Consider the following 21,197-nt stretch of genomic DNA (forward strand, 5'->3'; position numbering starts at 1 on the left):
CGAACATTAGTTTTTGTCTGCGAGTTAAGCAAATCGTCAAAGAAATCTTTCCATTTATTCAAGATGCTATCTGTATCAGTAAGAATTGTTCCGTCGTCTTTCTTTAGTATACAGGGTGTAACAAAAAGATACAGCAAAATTTCAAGGATAGATTCCTTATGGGTAGACAAGCAAAAAAATTCAGATGACCATATGCCGGGAAATACACCTTTACAGAGTTACGGCCATTGAGCCTCCTGACAGTGTGAAATAGTCACATTTTGGTCGCTCATCTATATGATTCAATTTAAACCTCAATAACTCAGCCCCTAATTAAGCTAGGAAGATGATTTTGGTATCAATGCGTTCCTGAAGGACGATGCTTTCGGCCGATATGCCTCTTTGTGTACGTGGGGGATACTATGGCGTACGAGGAGGGATAAAATACCTGATTTTAAGTTTTTGCATCAGGATTTTGATATTGACATTCCTCCCCCCTTGGGGGGACACTCATAAAAATTGGTATATGAAGCAATGAAATAGTCTACTATATGGTAATACCCTGTATGTGTACTTGTTGCTTATATTGGGGGAGAATGGGGAGGGCAAATTTGACCATTTTTTTTCAGTCTGTTTGAAAATTACATTTATTTTCAGGTCGATTCCATACAAGACTTCTACGTAACAAGTACACATAGGGGTATTACCATATAGTGGACTACTTCATTTCTTCACGTACCAATTTTATGAGTGTACCCCCAAGGGAGAAGGAATGCCATTCCCAAAATTCTGATCCAGAAAACGAAAAAGTACGTACTTTACCCTCCCCGTCAGCCGTGGTATCCCCCACATACATAAAATGCGTATCGGCGGAAAGCTTCGTCCTTCAGGAACACATTGATACCAGCTTAATTAGAGGCTGATTTTTTGAGGTTTAAATTGAGTCACATTTAGGGGCAACCAGAATGTGACTATTTCACGTCAGGTAGTTCAATGGCCATAACTCTGTAACGATGCATTTCCTGACATAAGGCCATATGAACTTTTTTGCTTGTCTACCCATAAGGAATCCACCCCTGAAATTTTGCCGTATCTTTTTGTTACACCCTGTATACGTGCAAGGTTGGAACCTTTTCTTAAATTTGTTGATGCCCTTGAACATGTCTCGATATTTTTTTTCTTTTACTATTATCTTCAAGTTCATTAATTTCAGCTTTCAAAAAATCTCGTTTCTCTCTCCTAAACATTTTGGAAGTTCCCCATCTGATGTTAATGAAATTTAGTGTAGTTATATCGTTTGGATTTTCTAGCCATACAGTTTCACCTATTTTCCCTCCTCCATTAGTTTGGTGCATTCGTGGTCGAACCATGATTTGTTCCTACGTACTTCCGCGTGCCCCAATTTTTCTCTCGCTAAAATTTTAATGATATCCCTAATTTGAACCCAAGTATTCTCAACATTAGTGCTCGCAAAACCTCCTAACATCAATTATGCTAGACAATTTACTAAAACGTGATGAATTTGATTGTGTTCTTCCATCTGGCGAGGTTCATGTATATTTATGATCGTCGCGATGTGGGAATTTTTTACTCTTCACGATAAGGTTTTTGGATGTTCCAACGTTCACGAAATTAACGCCGTTGTCATTGTTTTCCTTATGCAGACTTTCTTTCCCTATAACCGGTTTGAAAATATCCTGTCGCCCTACCTTCGCATTGATATCCCCTAATAGAATTTTCATATGGTATCGCGGGACTTCGTCGAATACCCGTGATACCTATTCTTAAAAAGTGTCTTTTATATTGTCATCCTTATCTTCTGTTGGGGCATGTACATTCAAAACAATATCACATCACCGATCTTTAAGAGTAATAAAAGGAAGTCTATCATTAACAAATTCAACCAGTTTAATTGTTGATATTAAAAGAATGGAAATTAAAATGCAATTTGTGTGGTCACATACCGAATAAAATTACAAAAGTTTACAATTATCATTGGAAATTAATGTTGTCACCCATTTCGAACATTTCAAAAGCACATAGTTCCTAATATGTTGAAATTTTATTTTTTATCGATGGTATGAAATGTTACAAATAGTTGTACTGTAAATTTCCATAACTGATTTCCAAGTAGATTTGTATACAACCAAAGGAAGGCCTAGTTTTGTGAAGTTTAACAAAAAGTCCAACATAACACCTCTTGAAAACAGCTCTTATTTGTAAAAGAGTACATAATGATCGCTTTTGGCTGTTGCAATGGTCTGTAGAAGGAGCTTGATAAAGGAATCAACATAGCATAACAACAAAAGCTGCTCCTCTTATATGAAAAAAAAAATGGAAGGAAAAGTTTGGTGTGGTGATTGTAGGGAGCGCCGAATTCTTACTTCGCCGCGGGCGCCGAAATCTCTAGCTACTGCTCTGATTGTCAGCAAGGTTACTGGCAATATCTTCCAGCGCGGATATTTGAATGTGTATTATTATGATATTGCACACTTTGAACATCCTATAAAAATGGAAAACAGTCGAACAGGGGATATTAATTCAACGATTGCCGCTCTGTCTCACGACGCCAATATAGTTGGTTTGTATTTTCCAACAATCAACTCTAGTGCTGATTGGCTATTGAATACCGTTTAATTGGATTATATCACAAGACCGAAACGAAATATCTTAAACGAAAGTATTGAATTAAAGGCAAAAATGACGCCAATGCTGACGTCTTTTTCATCAGATAGTCGTGAATGGTCTGGGACAAGAGCCTTGTTCAAGCTTTCTTTGACCATGTACTAACGGGATAAGAAAAGGTTTGGAAAGGGTTATTAGTTTATAGTTTTCGTAGACACTGCCTGGCTCACTTTCATTTTTTTTTTTTTTTAATCTTGATTGTCTTTAAGGTATTAATTGAAATTTTGAAAAATGACGGCAAGCGTAGCGAAGAATCTTCAGCGCCGATTATATTTTGTGACTGTGTTACATATACAGGATTTCCTTTTATTTGAGCACAACGAATTAGCTACGTCATTACGTAAATAGTATTTTGTAATCACCTTGTTCATAATGTTTTAATTTCATGCGTAAATCATTTTTTGTAAATGAAATATTGTGTAGTGTCCATATAGCCATAAGCTTCTATAGAGGTACTACTCCTTGCTTTTATCTATTCAGCCACACCCACAATTAACATAAGCCAGTTGAAATGTATGTTTTAGTTGCAAGTCACTGCTGAAGTGTTCTTCGTGATCGTTTTCTCATTAAACATGATCTACATTGAAGTAAATTAGATTTTTTTTTCAATTCCTGTTAGTTTGAAATCAATCCTCGTGTTTGAAATTCATCAAAGATTTGAAAAGGCAGTAGCGTGACACGCGTACGTGGTTGGAAGTAACAAGTATTGCGAAATGTTTTAGTGCTGCTATGCGGAAATGAAGCTTTGGGTTGCTGTTTTGCACGAATAAATAGCTTCTTTGCGAAGATCTTGTCAGCGTGATAAAAACGCGGATCTTGTTTTTACATACGGATATGTTATTTCCAATGAATATGGAATATACTCTTTTATTTTACTAATCTAGGTATATAGGAAAGTCGATTGATTAACGAAGCGATCAATAAGTCGTCAACGAAAATCCACGTACAAAAGCATTTTCCTGAAAATTTTAAAAAGTAAGCCATATAGTGAAAATGCTAATAAATGAGGGTAACTGAATGTAACTACCGTGCACTATTTCAACGAAATAGCTAATAAATAATAATAATAACTCCTTGCTCTTAAATATTACTTACTTTATTTCTAATACTATATCTTCCCAAAACTCAGGGTAGAAATTTACAGAACTGGTTATAAAGGCGATTCCATAGCTGTCTGAATTAACTGACACTCTAGGCTATACTCCCAGAACGGCCTATTCCCCCTTCCCTTCTGAAAATGCAGTTCTTGTGTTGAAAATCACAAGCACAAAGTTATCATCGACAATCGATCCAGCTTTCAGTCGCGACTACATAAAATTCCATTGTAGAATACATTTTATACAACAAAAAGACTCATGTCCATAGGCGCCCGGAGAAAATTTTCTATGGTGGGCTCAAATCCCTGGTCGCTATATTACGTTTGGTATTTTTTATTTGTATTAAGAAATTTAATACATTTTCGTGAGCCAGGGGAGGGCTCGGTCCCCACCCTGTCCTCCTTTTCGGGTGTCCATGCTCATACTATAATATGTAATACAGAAATGTCCATATAGGAAATTTCTAGTACAGTACAATAAATTATCCTATTCTTTAATATCTAAGGCGGAGAAAAGGGAGCCATATATGTACCCTTAAACTGTATGCCGTCTAGGCTCCAGATAAAGTCTAGGTGCGAATCCGGGCCTGGCTGTATCATCTTAAAAAACTTCATAAAACTTTCATTTATATTTGAAATATGTATTCTCAGAACCAGTTAATTCATAAAGAAAGGAAGAAAGATTTATAACATGGTTTCGAGCTTCTGCTGAGCAGAGCTATCTTTTCTTAACTTCAATGAAAATAAGGAAACATTAAAGCTAATTACAGGAGCTTCATCGTTAAACATAATAGAATCGAGCATCGTAACATTCCTGAATCCACTGGTCTGCAACAAAAATTACCAGGTAAATATGCTGCAATAGTCGAATTGTAAACGAAACAATACAATTCAACAAAAAATTCGGAAGAAGACAAGAATTACGCCGTCTCTAATTGGATAGTTCGCTATGGTGTAAGTATGGAATAAAAATTATTCACATGACTTCAGCGAAAACCATTCGTATATTACGGTTAATGATATGTGGTGTTATAGAACAAATGGGACATTAAATTTGGACGGGATGTGAAGAACACACAAGATATACATCTGAATCGGTCAGAAACTCTGGAATAGCACAACGTGCACTGGAACCAAATCATATAATTTTATTACAATCATTCATGTGTGGAAGAAATTATTAAGAGAAATAATGCCAACTAAGTTAAGTATTAACTATGTAAATAAGGAAGAATAATTTAAATGAAGTGATGTTTGGGGTATCCTTTTACAATAATTTAGAGATTAAAATTAGTTGTTTTAACGATTTTAGTTTTTGAATTACCCTACAGAGCAGAGGTAGTTTGCCTTGAATAAGTTTTATAATACTATAGTAAATGTTAAAAGTTAACCAAGAAATTCCCATATTAATCATTGTAGAATCAGTTGAACATTGTTCGACAAACACCGTGTGCGTGGGTTTCCTCGGAGTTCTCCCGTTTCCTCTCACTTTCTTCATTCCGCCATTTCATTCATTACTCATCATCACCGTCTCGTTTAGCCTAACAGGCATAACCGTAGGACGTAAAACTCAAAGATTTCATTTCATTTTTTCAATTGGGCATTGTAACGTTGATGAAACAAGTCCATTGTACGCAGTAACAATTATTACAGTAAGATAGTTTATGTGTACTAAGAACTACGATTCTCTGCAATACGACCATCAATATTTTAGTAGTACAATTGTTGAACTCTGAAGCTGAAGATTGCATTTGAAAGGTTACCATTTTTATAACCAAAACGAACATCGTAAAAAGCAAAAGTCTTCAATTCTTTCATTACCATGCCGCTTTAGTTGTTAACCCACTTCCAGAATACAGTATAATTAAATTATGACCAAAAAATAATAACACTAATCCGATCACTTATTGTTTAAAACACCATTTTTTCCCTCTCCAGCTTTATACTATACACCAGAATATCCATGTTATACAGACTTAAACAGCCAGCACAAGTCGGTACCCACTGTTAACATCTCCTCATTCCTTTGTCCTTCTATGATTCATTCTTTTCCCTTACTTATTTGTTACTGTTTCTAAAACTTAAATGTTATTAGCGTTTGTTGAGAATTAATTCAGTGTTTAGTCAGGCATAAACTTTGTGTGTGGAGTGTATAAAATAATTAATTTCATAGCTGCCTAAGCTTCCAAATGAATATTTGACGTAGCTTAACGAAACCTGTCATCTTGCGAGTATGCGGGAAATACCGTTTTATTGTTTCGTAAGTCGTTGCAAGGTGAAATAAGTGATTTTGAACTCAAATCACGATCACTTTCTCTCGTTTTCACCCGCTGCTTCACAAACACGGCGCGATTTTGATATGCAGAGTTGTTGGCAACGTCTTGCACTCTTTCCTTTCCGACGATCTGCCTACTAATCATTGGATTCACATCCACAAAAGAAGATTACGTTGACAATTTCCGTAGCAGTGACCAATATGAGATATTAGGTGCAAGCTGTGTCGGATTAGACCAAAATGTTGCGTAGTAACTTGAGAATTATATCCCACGCAATTAAAGTAATTTATGTCCAGTGTATTGTAATGCTTCGAATAGTGTTTTTTTTTTTTTTAATGCGTTATCACTTTCATGACTATCTTATAAGTATCCCTTAAGAGACAATACTAATCTAATGGTTGAGTAACTTTCCTGTACGAAGAAGTAAAATATGAGATAATGTGTGTCGCTGATCTGCAGGGGTTCCATGAGGGAGAATTATTGTCGTAAACTGCGTCATCCAAATTCTTAGGGCTCGAGAAAAATTCCAGATAGTCTGTGCGTCACTATTAGAAGAAATCCAATAGCAATAGATACAATCTGCTTCTTAACGGTGTTGCAAAATATTAAAGTGGTATGTTCGTAATTGTTAGGATTGTATGTGTCATTGCTAAGAGTGTCTGTATCACTATTAGAAGAAGACAAGGTATGATATTTAACTTTTTTGCACATGCAGTCCATAAGTGTAGCGTTACTAACAACAACGAACGACATACTTTTTAGCACCATAAAAGTTCATTTTTGTGTGTTTTCTCGGGAACCATGCATCAGAATTTACCCTTGAGGACGTCATTTTGTTAAGCTTGATGTCATCTATCAATTGCTACGTATCTTATCTTTGAACAATATTTTACTTAAATAGAAAGTTTAAAAGTTAATCATAATTTTGGATTATATATCATTAACGAAGAGGGCACGGTGGTGTAGTAGTAGAGTGCTTACCTCTGGTGCGTGGGGTCCATGGTTTAAGTTTGTGTGTCGTGTCCGTAGGCTTTCTCGTAGTACTCCCGTTTCCTCCCACTTTCTCATTCCGCCAGTTCTTCCATCATTATTCACTCGCCTTAATTATCGTCTTCTTTAGCCTAAAGGCGTAATCCTGGGACGTTAAACTGAAATATTTAATTTTTATTTTTGTATATCAATTTACCATATTACGTACTATCATCTTGTTAGTGTCTTAATGAAAAACTTCAGTATACGTCAGTATTGTTAGCAAGTTAATGTGTGGCTTCTTGTTAGCAAGTTAATGTGTGGCGTGATTTTCGGTCAGCATCAATTTTTACAGTATTAATAAAACAAAACTGACCAAAGCATCATATATGTAAAGTATTAATAATACTTACGTAACAGTCTCGGCAATGTAAAATTACCTTAATCAGACAGTTTATCTTATGATGAAGGCTAAGTTACCTTGCTGAAATTGTTACACAAAAGTACTATTAATATACATTTGGTACTTCGGTCAGTTTTGTTTTATTAATACTGTGGAACATTTCCAAAGCTATAATGAACAAAACCAAGTTTTAAGTTGACAAAATAATTGTTCTTTTTTTTTTTTTTTTTTTTTTTTTTTTTTTTTTTTTTTTTTACTTTCGAGAACTACACATCAACGTTTATACTCTACAGTATCAATCTTTGCACAATTTAATGATTGATATCTATGGATAAAATATCGATACTAAAATCGCTTAACAGAGAAAACAGGCGCACTGCATAAGGATCGAAGGGGAAATTGGATGAAGTAAGAATAGAGCTTTACTCCCTATGATTGACACTGCTCCAAATGCATAGAAGTTAGTTGGGTTGCATAAGAATCCAGGGGTTAGATAAATAGTATTATAGGGAGCTAGCTTGTTTACCAGCGGGGGCTGAAGTAAAGGGGGGGGGGAAATTTCAACACTTTTTCTGCCTGACTCTTGCAATACTCCCTTACCCTCCTTCTATATGTCAGCGTTGCCAGGGTTAAAAATTTGTCACATGAATGTCATTCTGAAGAGTTAGTGTGAGTTGGTTATTTGTTGTATGCTGTTGTGGTTGCGGTTTTGTTGCTTATTATTCATTTAACAATGGCTTCACAGCGTAAGAGAGGGCAAACTATACACAGCGAAGCTAGAGAAGTAATAAGGAAGGCCATAGTGCAGTGCGACGAAGAAGCGAAGGAGAAAAAAATGAAGCACTTGTTATCACAGCCTAATTTGCGTGTGTCCACGTATATAGGGATCTTCGATAGGGTTTGCATAATTGCATAAACTCTTTGAATTAAGTGAGTATTAGCTGATTTTTTTTGACAACGCACTGGAAACCCCGCCCAGGACCGTCGAGTGACCGTTTCTTGGCGACGGGGTGGGGGAACCTGCCAATCAACTCTGAATTTCTCATCCTCGCATTAAAGCTAGCTCCCTATAATAGACACAGTATTCAAAAGCAATTCCTATAGATAGTTGTCAGTGAAATCTATCGATTGGTATATGCCTAATCCTTGGAACTTTTTTTTTTCGTTAAACTATAGTAATAATGTAGAATTTAAAACATTTATACAGACTAAATCTTGTATTAAAAGTATGATTTATACGGAAATTCACATCAATCATAGACCTACTCATGGAAGTCAGGTATTCTAGGATTAAAAGACTAAGTAAAGACAGTTCTTGCTTTGGATGGGTCAATAAAATTTAGAGGAAGCGTTGCGAACTATGACATTAATTTGATCCGATAATTAATTTTAAAAAATGATTTACTTCAAATTTCGTAGTAGTGTGCTAACTGTGCTTAGTCACAAGCCTACCTCAGCACTTCAATCACACTGGTTGATTCGTGCTCAAGACAGCCATTGCAATTGCGTTTCCTTTATCACACTGGGCAAATATAGAGATGATACTTGCTTACAGTAAATACTTTTAATGTTATCTTTCCTCATCCTGGAGATGGCGAGTAATATTAGAGCTGTTGAAAAAAATGTAAATCAGTTTTTATCTTGTTGAACAAACTAAATGCGTCAACTTTATTAAACGATTAAATTATCGTGTATCTTTTCTTTATTATTTTTTTGTTTGTTTTTCTATTTTTCTGAATTTGCAAGTTTTTTCTCCATTCTTTGCACAAAGTTGAATAAACTCATATTCGATGGCAAATTGAAACGCAGGAAGTAATATTGTAAAGATTTCAAGCGTGATGATTCCGCTAGAGGTGCCGACAAAATCATTGCAAATATATTTAAAAGAGGAATGAAATCAAATGAACATGTCATTAAAGGAATAATAAACATCAAGAAAGAAAAGATTTATATGCACAGTAATTTTGCACCAATTTTTATACAACTTATTGATTGATATGGATAAAATATCGTTGCTAAAATTGCGTAACAGCATAAGGGTCAAATAGGAAATTCAATGAAGTAAGAATAAACCTTTTCTCCCTACGATTGACACTGCACAAAATGCATAGAAGTTAGTTGGGTTGCATAAGAATCCAGGGGTTAGATAAATAGAAGACGCAGTGTACGAAAGCAATTCCTAGAGATATGTATCCTCATACATATGCCGTCTTATTTGTTTTGTTGAAGCCAGAGCCTACTAGCTAGCAGAGTAGTTTAAAAATAAATTCCCCAATTATGAGATCATATATGTTAGTAGACTACAGTATCTCAATGTTAGACCTCTCATTACTAGATCAAAACTAAAAATTGTCCGTTTCTTTCTTTCTTTCTTTTTTTTTTTTTTTTTTTAGTCATTTTTACTACTTTAGAAAAAATGCTAAAATTGTACCCCTGCATTCAAGAAAATTATTATACGGTTTTTAAAAACACAAAAGTAAGATATGTTTCGAAAACTATTCCTCTTACATAGTGATTTCTGTGTATTACCTGACCCCCTGTCTCTCTTGTAGTAATAATTGTGTAAAAATTGAACACTTAAGCTATAATTATAGAACAAATATATATTTTTTTAAAAAATGTGCCGTATTGGTTCTTGGTTCATGCACAGTATCTTGAGCTAATTGGAGAATTGCATGCATTAAGACGGGCCGAACTCCAGTCTAAAAAGCAAGACATGGTGGAGATGGGAGCCCACGCATGAACCGCACACTCAACGAAAAGTCATCTGCCCTGTCATAACCCTTCGCTAGATGGAATACCATGGAATTAATAATTACATTAAGAGACAAAACAGAAACTTATAAAAATTATTTTTAAGTGTCTTAATTCCTTCATATCAAACTAAACAATAATCAAAATAGATTTTATTCAAAATTTTATAGTGATTATGTCTTCTCTATTATACTCATATATATATCATGGATTGAAATTTTTAGTATGTTGAGTGGTGCAGATGTTGAAAATGACCAGCGGTTTCTTCTCTGATGCGTAATATAGTTGTCATTAATCCGTTTTGGAAGCATGCATTGTACGAGTATCCTGTTGCACTATTAATCGATTCGATGTTGTAATAATAATAAATTAAAAGCAAAGAGGAAGCGTATATGATGAGGAGCACCTCGGAAGTGAATTTGAGGTCAGCTGTGAGAGTGTGATGTGCGTGCTTCGGGTGCAACTATATAAGACAGGGGTCTTCACTTTCTTTTGTCTGTTGTCCAATTCACTTGTCACGGTTTTCTAGCAGTCCATCTCATGATGACATTGTTTAGGGTAAGTAGAGCCATCAGCTAAGTGTTTAATTATACTAATTTGAATGTTCGCTTGAAACAAATAAGAGCATTCTGTGATACACAGGGGAACTTTAATAGTGTAATGTCAATTGAAATGTCTCAAAGTGTTTAATTTCTGGAAAAATATAAGAACTTTAATTCCCGCTTTGATGTTTGCTCGTGTTAAGCAACTGAGTGTTCGCAATATCAGCAGATTGATATTCGTTTTAAGCTTTTTTGTTTTATAAAGTGAAATCCTGTATATTTAATAAAATGATTAACACGGAAATTGTTGTGTTGGTGAGCTGCCTTTTAATAATACAGTAAACTCTTGATTATCCACGATCTTGCTTCTTTTTCTGTTTTTTTCTGTTAATGGATTACGATATTATATCAACTCTTCAATCACAAAGAAAGAGAAACTGTTTTAATAAAGAAAAACAGTTGACCGATTTCTTTTGATGGTCGGTTTTGTCTTAATAAACCAACAAACTAGTTAGTACAGGAAACTATTGTATATTAAGACATAATTATATCCGTCGTTTATTAAGACATAATTGTATCCGTAGGCCCCTACTCTGTTTTTTTTTTTTAATTCAGAAGCATTGTCATGTCGGTTTGCGATCTTTTTCGGTTATTTCGGATTATCCGAGGAATTCGCTTATCCGCAGTTAACGCGCCACCCAGTTCCGGTGTACAATCAGGAGTTTACTGCATTTATAATTTAATGTGAACTTCAGTTAAAGGGCGAAGGTATTTTACAGTGCATTATGTAAAGATTATTTATATTAACACAATAATAAATAAGAATAACTCAAGGTAAACAGCTTGAAAAGTCATGTTATTAATATCCATTAGTATCTATGTGAGAAAACTTCCTTAACATCGTTAGTTTCTAACTACTTCTTTGTACGTAACATTTTAAGAAAATGTTTAAGTGATTTTCAGAGACAATGTAACTAACTAAAAATGTTTCCTATTATAAGCATGCCATAATAATTTATTCCTTAAATAGTAACCATGAATTAGAGTACAAGAATACATTGTGTAACACGATTTAGAACAACGTGGATTTTGCTCCAATCCAGTAAGTGGAAGGAAACGGGAAATCCAAACAAAACCCACCCATACTATGTTTGTCCACCATAAAGCTTACTTGGCACGAGCTGAAATCCAAACAAAGCTTCACGTACAGAGGTAAATGTTCTACCACTAAGCCATCACGGCCCTCTCACTGTATATGTCAGCGTGGAAGCACTGTATGAGTTGAGTCGAGTATTTGCTTGTGATATTGCGATATATTTAAAGAATTGGGGCACGGTTATTCAGTAATAGAGCGCTAACTGCTGGTGTCAGGGACACCTGGTTCGATTCCAGGTTGAAATGAAATTTCAAGCTTAATGTTCCACTTTATGCTCTGTACGTTAAAGGAGACGATTAATAAAAGTTAATTACTATGAATTCTATTCATAATCAAAATCATTCACTTCCATTTCGTTTTTAGCATACAGAACGTAACGCGGGACGTAAAATTGAAAGAGTGCTTTCTCATTTGCAGTTGAAGAAATAGCTTTTTACAACTTTTATATGTTTACAAGTATGTTCTGTATTATTTAGTTCATATTTTCTCGCAGAAATAGGAATACAAAGTAGAAATTGGATCCAGTTGGCTAAGGATAGAAGTCAATGGAAAGCTTTAGTGAATTCTGTATTAAACCTTCAGCTTCCATAGGCCATATATTTATATATAATTGGTTTATTATCCGTAATTTTTGTGATGAACAAATTAAGTTAAAACCCATTTAAATAGACCATGAATAACGTGATTTGTCATAGTGCGGACGTTTCTTGGATCCAAGCGCTTTATACAAGATATTCCTCAACAAAAATTCTGCCAGTTGTGGTGTGTTATATCCTTGGGATACGCTCGCTTCCATTCTATTCATGTTTCACTCTACCACTAAATAAAGTGAAGAAAGTTTTAGTTCGCGTGCGTACTCTAAATTACAATGAAAGTTATGAGAATATGCTTCTCGAAAGCAAATGCGTTGGAATTATCTCGTGCATGTTAAACAAACTTGTGTGTATGGTGAACTGTGTATGGTAGGAAGCACTGTTTTTAAGAACGAAAGCATTAGCCAGAATAGTAGTCGAGAATTGAAGTTCCAACTTCCGCTAAGCAAACATAATATTATATTATTTATTTTCATATTTCTTATGTTTCATTGTTCTGTGGCGAAGCAAAAGGAGGGCAATGTTTTCTCGTGTCTATACATAAAAATGTATTCCCACGTAGAAAAATAATTGGTTTGATAGATTTTGAGGAATCATTATGGTAATATGCTCATCATCACTTCAGATTCAATGTACCAAACACTAAACGCCATATTATTTAACATCAAAAATCAAAATGCGAGTAAACCCCAATCCCCCGCGTTTGCTCAGCCTACAGCCTCGCATCTCTTATGTATCAGCCTTTGCATTAACAGTGAATTTCGTGCATTTGCAATTCATATTTCCTGAATTTGCCCAGCTGGGGACTTCTCTGCCCCCCACATCCTCGCCTTTGCTCGGCCTACAACCTCGCACCTCTTAATTCTATAGTTCTACCGAATTTCAAGTTTTCCTATTTCAACTATCTAAAAGATACAATTTTGTATCCAAAGAAAACGCCCATTTAAATAACATGGGATTTTCTTGATTCTCCTTTAGACCCCTTAAAAATTAAAGATATTCACTTTTGGCAATTCTCTTGTCGGTTAGTCTCGGAAGGCTACAATCATGCCAGATTTCATCATTATAATCCTACCGAAAGTGTCTAAACATTTTGGGGTGTAGAAGACGTCCCATTAAAATAACATGGGAAAGATTTTTCAGTTCCCCATAAAACCACTCTAAATTTAGAAATTTTTATTTTTACTGATTTACTTAGGTAACGCCAACAAAAACGTACAAATATACCAAATTCCAAGTTCGTATTTCAGTTCCAAGTACCTGAAATATAAGATTATAGGTTAAAAAAAAAGACCCATTTAAATGACATGGGGAATATTTTCATCTCCGTTTAGACCACTTAAAAATTAAAAATATTTACTTTTGGCACTATATTTGTCCGTTAGTCCCGAAAAAACTACAATTATGTCAAATTTAATCACTGTAGCCTTACAGGAAGTGGACAATAATTTTGGGGTGTAAAAGGTGTCCCATATAAATAACATGGAAAAAATTTTCAGTTCCCGATAAAACCACTCTAAGGTTGGAAATTTTAATTTTTACTGATTTACTTATGTAATACTAATGAAAACGTACAAACATGCCGAATTTCAAGTTTTTATTTTAATTCCAAGTACCTAAAATATGAGATTATAAGTCCAAAAAAAGACCCACTTAAATAACATGGGAAAATTCTTCACCCCCCTTTAGATCTCCAAAAGTTACAATTATTCACTTTTGACAATTTTCGTGTCGGTTAGTCCCGGAAAGTTATAATCATGCCAAATGTCAACTTTCTACGTCAACTGGAAGTACTCCTGTAATTTATGTCAGTTCGTATAGTTTTATATATAGTTAAGATATGATATAATATATGAATACATTGAGTAACGCGGTTACACTATGCAAAACCGCGTTGTCCGATGTCTATTTACAATGGGTTTAACTTGAATTTATTCTTCACAAAAACTTATTTTAATTGTGTCCTCCATGGTTATGTCCGATATGCTAAAGGAGACGGGTGATTAATAAAAGTTAATAATTATAAAAGGAATTGTTCAAATGAGAAGGTGGGAGGAAACAGGAGAACCCACAAACACGATTATGTCTACCACAAGCTCACATAGTCCGAGATCGAAGCAGTTACCATTCGAACCAAAGGTAAACTCTCTATCACTGAATCACCGTGCCATCTTCCTTCGATTGTAGTTACCGTAGTCATATCACAAGCCAATACTGAAGTCGACTTAAACAGTATTTCAATCTATACATGTATACTTGTTATTTATTTAATTGTCAAATCTACTACCAATTTTATAAATATGTTTAATAATAAAAACCGCGTCAGAGCAAACTTGCGTGATCATGTCTGTGTGTTCTCCTGTACTACTTCTACTTTCGTTTAAAACAATTCAGAATACAATTCAATAATGTAATAAAATATTATTAAAGCTACTTTAAGCGTTTAGGAACATTGTGGTTGGAGAAGAAGGAAATCAGAACAGTAAAGTAATATATATATTTATATTACTTTTAGGTTTTTCTATGAGCTTTTGTAACACTATATTATATATACTGTATACAGGGGGGCCCGTTTTAATATTTCCACGGAAATATCTCCAAACCGGTTGAACATAAATGAACAAAACAAAACCTCAAATAGAAAACACCATGGGGCAAATCGAATAGTAATGTCGCGGTACCCCCAGGCCGCTCTTCAAGAGGGCCCGGAGCCCAACTTTAAAATTTTAAGGGGCCTCGGTGGCTCAGTGGTAGAGCGTTCACCTCTAGTGCTTGAGGTCCCGGGTTCGATCCCTGTCCCCGCCAAGTGAACTTTGTGGTGGACAAACATCGTGTGCGTGGGTTTTCTCGGGGTTCTCCCATTTCCTCCCACTTTCTTCATTCCACCATTTCATTCATTATTCATCATCACCGTCTCCTTTAGCCTAACCGGTATAACTGTGGGACGTAAAACTCAAAGGTTTCATTTCATTTTCATTTTTTTTAAATTTTAAATGGAAACATGGGGCGACTGACACCTCGTTCGATAGATCTTTATATATGAAATTGGTAATAAAGTTGCAGAGAAGTTGAGAGGAAATGAAATGGAAATTAGTTTCACGTAGCATTAATGTTATGGTAGCTCGCTGGTAGAGTTTTCACTTCAGGCCCTGATTCGACTCCAAACCTTAATAGTGGTTAACAACATCATATTCTAATTTTTCTGGGAATTATATCTCCCACTGGTGTAATGTCTTTAATTTTTTCTTTACCATTCACTTTGCATTTATCACTCATTTCATTTAGAGTTTAAAGTCACCGGTAAGAGTATAAACCAATAAATAAATAAATAAATAAAATAAAAGTTAAAATAGGTCACGGAATGGATGCAGGATACATATAACTCCTTAAAAACTCAACGGGAGAAATCTAAAAAGAAAATTCCTCAGAGCGAGTTCTTCATTCTAATCACACGAATAAATGTGAAAATAGTCACGAAAGACCCCCACATTCTTCAGATCGATCTCTTGTCTACCCTCTCACTAGAGGTGAGTGTTGTGTTGAATCACTGTGATCCCTAAATGACAAAGAAGATAAGAAATATATCAAAATGTAAATTACAAATGGGAAAAGAATTTACTGGTTTTATAGAATATTGTGAAAGAGAAAACTCTTTAGTATAATCTTACATACATCAAATATTGCAATAGATGTGCCACAATATTTTGCCAGAATGAAAGGTAAAATATGAAAATTCTTAACAGTTGCGTTCGAGATTGTATTTTTGATCATATTGTAGCATGAGCAGTGGCGTCTTTTGAAGGAAGTCACATTCATGAAAATTATAATGTTATTGTTACAAGCGAAAGGAAGAAAACTTCCAATATATCTTACCGCTTTCGCTCTATGGGAATACGTATTGAAACCAGAAGTACTAGTAAACTTCAGCCACTTGCTGTCTAGGTAGAAAGTTGTGGGTGGTAAGCGTGTGTGCTCTTGAGACGCTGAATCGGTTGAAAAAAAAATGCTTTTCGCTGGTACCGTTTTGTTCTATGCCGATAAACATTGAAACGGGAAGTGTTTTATTTATACCACTTCTGGTTTGAATAGAGAGTTAACGGAGAAGATAGAATCTATTCTTGAGACGCTGAGTACAAAAAAAAAAAAAAAAAAAAAAAAAGATTCTCGATATCTTTTACCGTTTTTGTTCTATGGAAATCAATATTGAAGCCGAAGTACTAACAAATTTTAACGACTTTCGGTATCGGTAAAGCATTACAGGTACTGATGATCGAGACGCTGAGTCGATTGCAAAAAACTGCTGTAACCGTTTTTCTTCTATGGCGATCAATGTTAAAATCGTGATTTCTACCACTTCCAGTTTGAATAGAGAGTTAACGGGGATATGAAACCTATTCTTGAGACACTGAATCTATTGCAGAAAAGCACTTCTTGAAATGTTTTACCGTTTTTGATCTTTTACCCGTCGACAGATGGACATACTCGTTCTATAAGAATTCTGACACGCATAGCGTACTTCAGAAGTATAATAATAATAATAATAATAATAATAATAATAATAATAATAATAATAATAATAATAATAATAATAATAATAATAATAATAATAATAATAATGCATTGCTTTTTTGTTTTCCTTGAAATTGGTTTCTTAAGTGTTCTCTAAGTTCTAATTTGAGATTTATATTTGCACGATGCACTCCTTCCTTCAGACACTGGAATTTCCCATTTTGAGCGCAAGAATTACTGTTACACTATGAACATACAAAAGTTAGTCACATGTAATTAATAATGGCAATAAGGACGATAGAAAAATAAAATAGAGTATTTACATCACGACATTTACTATCGCCTCCACCTTGCCAATTTCCAATTGTAGTTAAAAGCAGAAGAACTTTATTGCTTTATTTTATTTTATTTTATTTATTTATTTATTTATTTATTTTTTTAATTTTGATTGGATAGAAGTGTTGCTACAGTAGTTATTTTATCACGCAAAGGAAACTCTAGGAAAATGTTGCTCTCATTAAGTAAAGATTTTCTCCAGCCTTGCATCAGTTCAAGATGTTAAATTTGGTAAATGTTTTTACTCGCTTTAATGTTTAAGTTTAAACTGCAGAAATATATAACTTCGTCACTCATCTAATTTGTGTATCTTCTTGTTTCCTCTTTCTATAGGTAGTATGTTTATCTACTCTGCTGGTGCTAACCAAAGCAGGAGTTTTTCCTGCTCCATTTGCTGCTTACTCAGGATTGCCATTGGGATTTGCTTCTCCTTCTCCAGGCCCCATTGCCTTCCCTGCACCATCTGGTCTTGCCTACTATGCAACTCCTGCTGCTAGAGCTCCTCTCCCGATTGCACCTGTACCCGTTGTTGGGCCATCTACTCCAGTTGTGGGGCCACCTGCACCTGTTGCTTTCGCCAGAGCAGTTGCTGCACCGGCAGCGATTACTACCCCTGTAGCTAGAGCCGTTCCCGCAGTTCCTGTCCACAAGGTGGACCACGATCCGTACCCACAGTACAGCTTCGCGTACAGCGTCCAGGATGCTTTGACTGGAGACTCAAAGACCCAAGAGGAAGTGAGAGAAGGAGGCATTGTGAAGGGCAGCTACAGCCTGATTGAACCTGATGGCACTCGACGAGTGGTCAACTACTATGCTGACCCTATTAACGGCTTTAACGCTGTAGTCCATCGAGATGCTCCTGCTGTCGTCAAGGTGGCGCCTATTGCAGCTGCTGTTGCGTGATTCTCAATATAACTTTGTTTCTTATTAGTTTACAAGTTATGGTGCGTATTTTGTTTGTGTTCATGTTCCTAATATTTTATATGATTATAGGAAGAGAAGAAACTGTTATTTGTTATGTATTTTCGTATTGGAAATAAACTTTTCTGTAAAACTGGATAGTTTTGTTTTATTCTTAGTTTTGATAGCTAAAGAGCTTTCAGGAAATATTACGAATGTATAATGAAAAATAAACTTATCCGTATTATTTTCGTACATTTATTTTCACTGATCTTTTATATGATTTATATGATTTATATGATTTATTTTCACTGATCTTTTTGAAGTCTTATTTTGATCATTTTTTTAAATTATTGTTCTTATTTTAGGACTTCTTTTGTGAGAAAACGTGTTGCCCCTTGACCTTTTCGTAAAAGAGCAAATGACCTTGCTGCTTACGTCCTCATTAAATACCATAATCAGTCAATCACACTGTATATTTGTTGCAATTGTAGCCGTCCGCAACCTATCTTTTCTCCATCAGCATATCTGAAATTTTGGCTATTTAGCTGATGTGTTGTTAGTCTCTCTACGTTCTTTAATTTCATTTTAACATTTGCAGTATTATACTATACTATATCACTGCTTATAAAATTACAAAGGAAGAAGCGTACATTCAAAACTTACATTTTATTCCAATGAATTTTATTCTGAGTAAAATCAAGAATTTATTCGAAATGAAAATGTATCGTGAGGTATTCAACAATGCATTAAAATGTTAGTAACAATTGGAAACTGGAAATCCTTCCTGCTTCTTTCTTGTATTTTTTCTTAACGCATATTGCATTGATCAATGTGTTATTAGTATTATTTTGGGGAGACACGGGGGCTCAGTGGTAGAGCGCTTACCTCTGATACATGGGGTCCCTGGTTCGATCCCCGGCCAAGTAAGTTTGTGGTAGACAACATCGTGTCCATGAGTTTTCTCGGGGTACTACCGTTTCCTCCCACTTTCTCATTCCACCAGTTCTTCCACCATCATCCACTTGCCTTAATCATAATCTCCATTGGCCTAAAAGGAGATAATCGTGGGATGGTAAACTGAAATATTTCATTTTCATTAGTATTATATGGTTTTACTCAGACAACCATGTCACTGAAAGGGAAAATAATATATCAAAGTGTATCAATACTTGCCGGTGCACTGTGTATTCTGCTGATCCTATGGGTAGATAGGCGATACTTAGAGATATTCGTTCACTTATTTACCTGATCAGATATGTAGATAGTGAATGTTAGAATCGTGCTCCAACTCCTTTCCTTTTCCCTTAAGCCCCAAATACATAGTGAATAAAATGGTACTTATGATTTGTGATAGTACTTTAAATCACCCATAAACACATATAGCACCTTGATCAAATCTTGAATCTATGCCTTTATAGATGTAATATGTGTGTGTATCATTTTGCTTAAATTGATTGTGGTGTCCGTCAAAATAGAAGTGCAAATACTTTCTCAACAAAATAGCTCACAGTCTTGGAGCTTAAAATGTGACCATATCACAGATTACAAACTGTGATCTTCGCTTTGTTTCATAGTTGTCTGTAAACAGTCTTAGGTGAGTGATGGGAAAAGTTGAAGTCTTGTGATACAGCCCAGAATGACCGCCAGAAGGCGCTTACTTGGGTGGTGTATGACTATTCTATTACTGTTTTCTCTGACTTTCCAGACTACGGTTACACTCGTAATTCAAGTGTTATCCTAATTACCTTATAATGCTGGGTATGCTCAAAAAATTATGCTTCCACTGGGATTGTCCATGAGCAGCAAAGATATACGCAGTAGCCATTCGAATACACATAAGCAATAAGAATTAGAATGTTGAAATGAGTAAATTTAGATACTTGGGCAGAGTAATAGCAAGTCCACAGGGAAAGGTAAAGATTGTACCCTACTTGAAAGTTGAACCTAACTCCCAGATGGTTCTTGAATAAAAGTCTTTGAAACAACATTTTAAGTTAAGAAAACCAACCAAACATATAAACAAGAAACTGCTTAAAATGTACATATCAGTAAATGTAAATGGGACTAATTGCATGTACACAAAATGGGCGAGCGCATCACTTCGTCTTCACATGGGATGAGTAGGCGTTGGTTACACAGTTTTGCTGGGAACTCTTTTCTGAAGAGATTGTTGAGTAAGCCAAGAAAAATTGAAGATACTATAAAACTGGATGGAGGAAGTGAGTAATTGAACCTTAGAATTTCTTACACTATATAATTAGGTAGGTAGGATCGTTGGAATTGTGTTCCCAAGATCCAGATCTGATATACCTTAAATTCCTTATAAAAGAAAAATAAAGAATAATAAGTTAAAGATAATTTGGAACTAGAAAATGAACATTTTGCAGTTGATAATGAAATGCAAAACATATTTTTCATTAACAGTACTAAATAAAAACAATTACACAGTTACTGGACATGCAGTTTATCAAGTGCGACTTCAGAACAAAGATGGTTGGCATTCAACATTGTTTATAACTTTGCTGTAATGTTGGCGACCAGTAAGACTACTATGAACCACTATCATTACTATCACTTCGATGTTTTTAAAGCATGATGTTAGTCTAACTTCGTGTGCCCAATTTATCTTCAGTAATTCTTTGATCTTCGATTATTAAAATATTTCAGTTTCATGTTGCCGATAATCTCTGTTAAAAAGAAGGATATATTAAGTTGGTGCGAATAAAATATCCGCCCCAAGGAGAAAAAAGTACAATACCTGTAAAAATAATCGCCGTCCACTGGATACACACATTTCTTCCACCGCTTAGCCAACGGTTGGGTTCTGTTATGAAAGATATCTGGAGTACGTGATGCGAGAAAGTTCTCGAGATGCTGAAATAGAGACGTTAGGAGAATACAGTGGATGAGGAAGGGTTTCATACTGTAACTTTCTTTGAGCAATATGAAGACACTATGTCATTTGAACATTTCTAAATGCTTGCGGGCAAAGTTGC

General features: G+C 35.1%; 2 protein-coding genes across 3 annotated transcripts in view; both read left to right on the plus strand.

The window, feature by feature from the left end:
* Window positions 1-21,197, plus strand: part of LOC145692843 (neurobeachin-like protein 1) — a 561,942-nt gene that overhangs the window by 482,015 nt on the left and 58,730 nt on the right. The gene's annotated exons all lie outside the window — the stretch shown is intronic.
* LOC145692894 (larval cuticle protein A3A-like) lies at window positions 10,673-18,357 on the plus strand. Its single transcript, XM_081768452.1, has 2 exons — window positions 10,673-10,720; window positions 17,632-18,357. Exons 1-2 carry the CDS (start codon window positions 10,703-10,705, stop codon window positions 18,199-18,201), a joined length of 588 nt encoding a protein of 195 aa, XP_081624578.1. The 5' UTR covers window positions 10,673-10,702; the 3' UTR covers window positions 18,202-18,357.

The sequence above is a fragment of the Thermobia domestica genome, chromosome 1 (genome assembly GCF_964235325.1).
Source record: "Thermobia domestica chromosome 1, izTheDome1.hap1.1, whole genome shotgun sequence".
NCBI lineage: Eukaryota > Metazoa > Arthropoda > Insecta > Zygentoma > Lepismatidae > Thermobia > Thermobia domestica.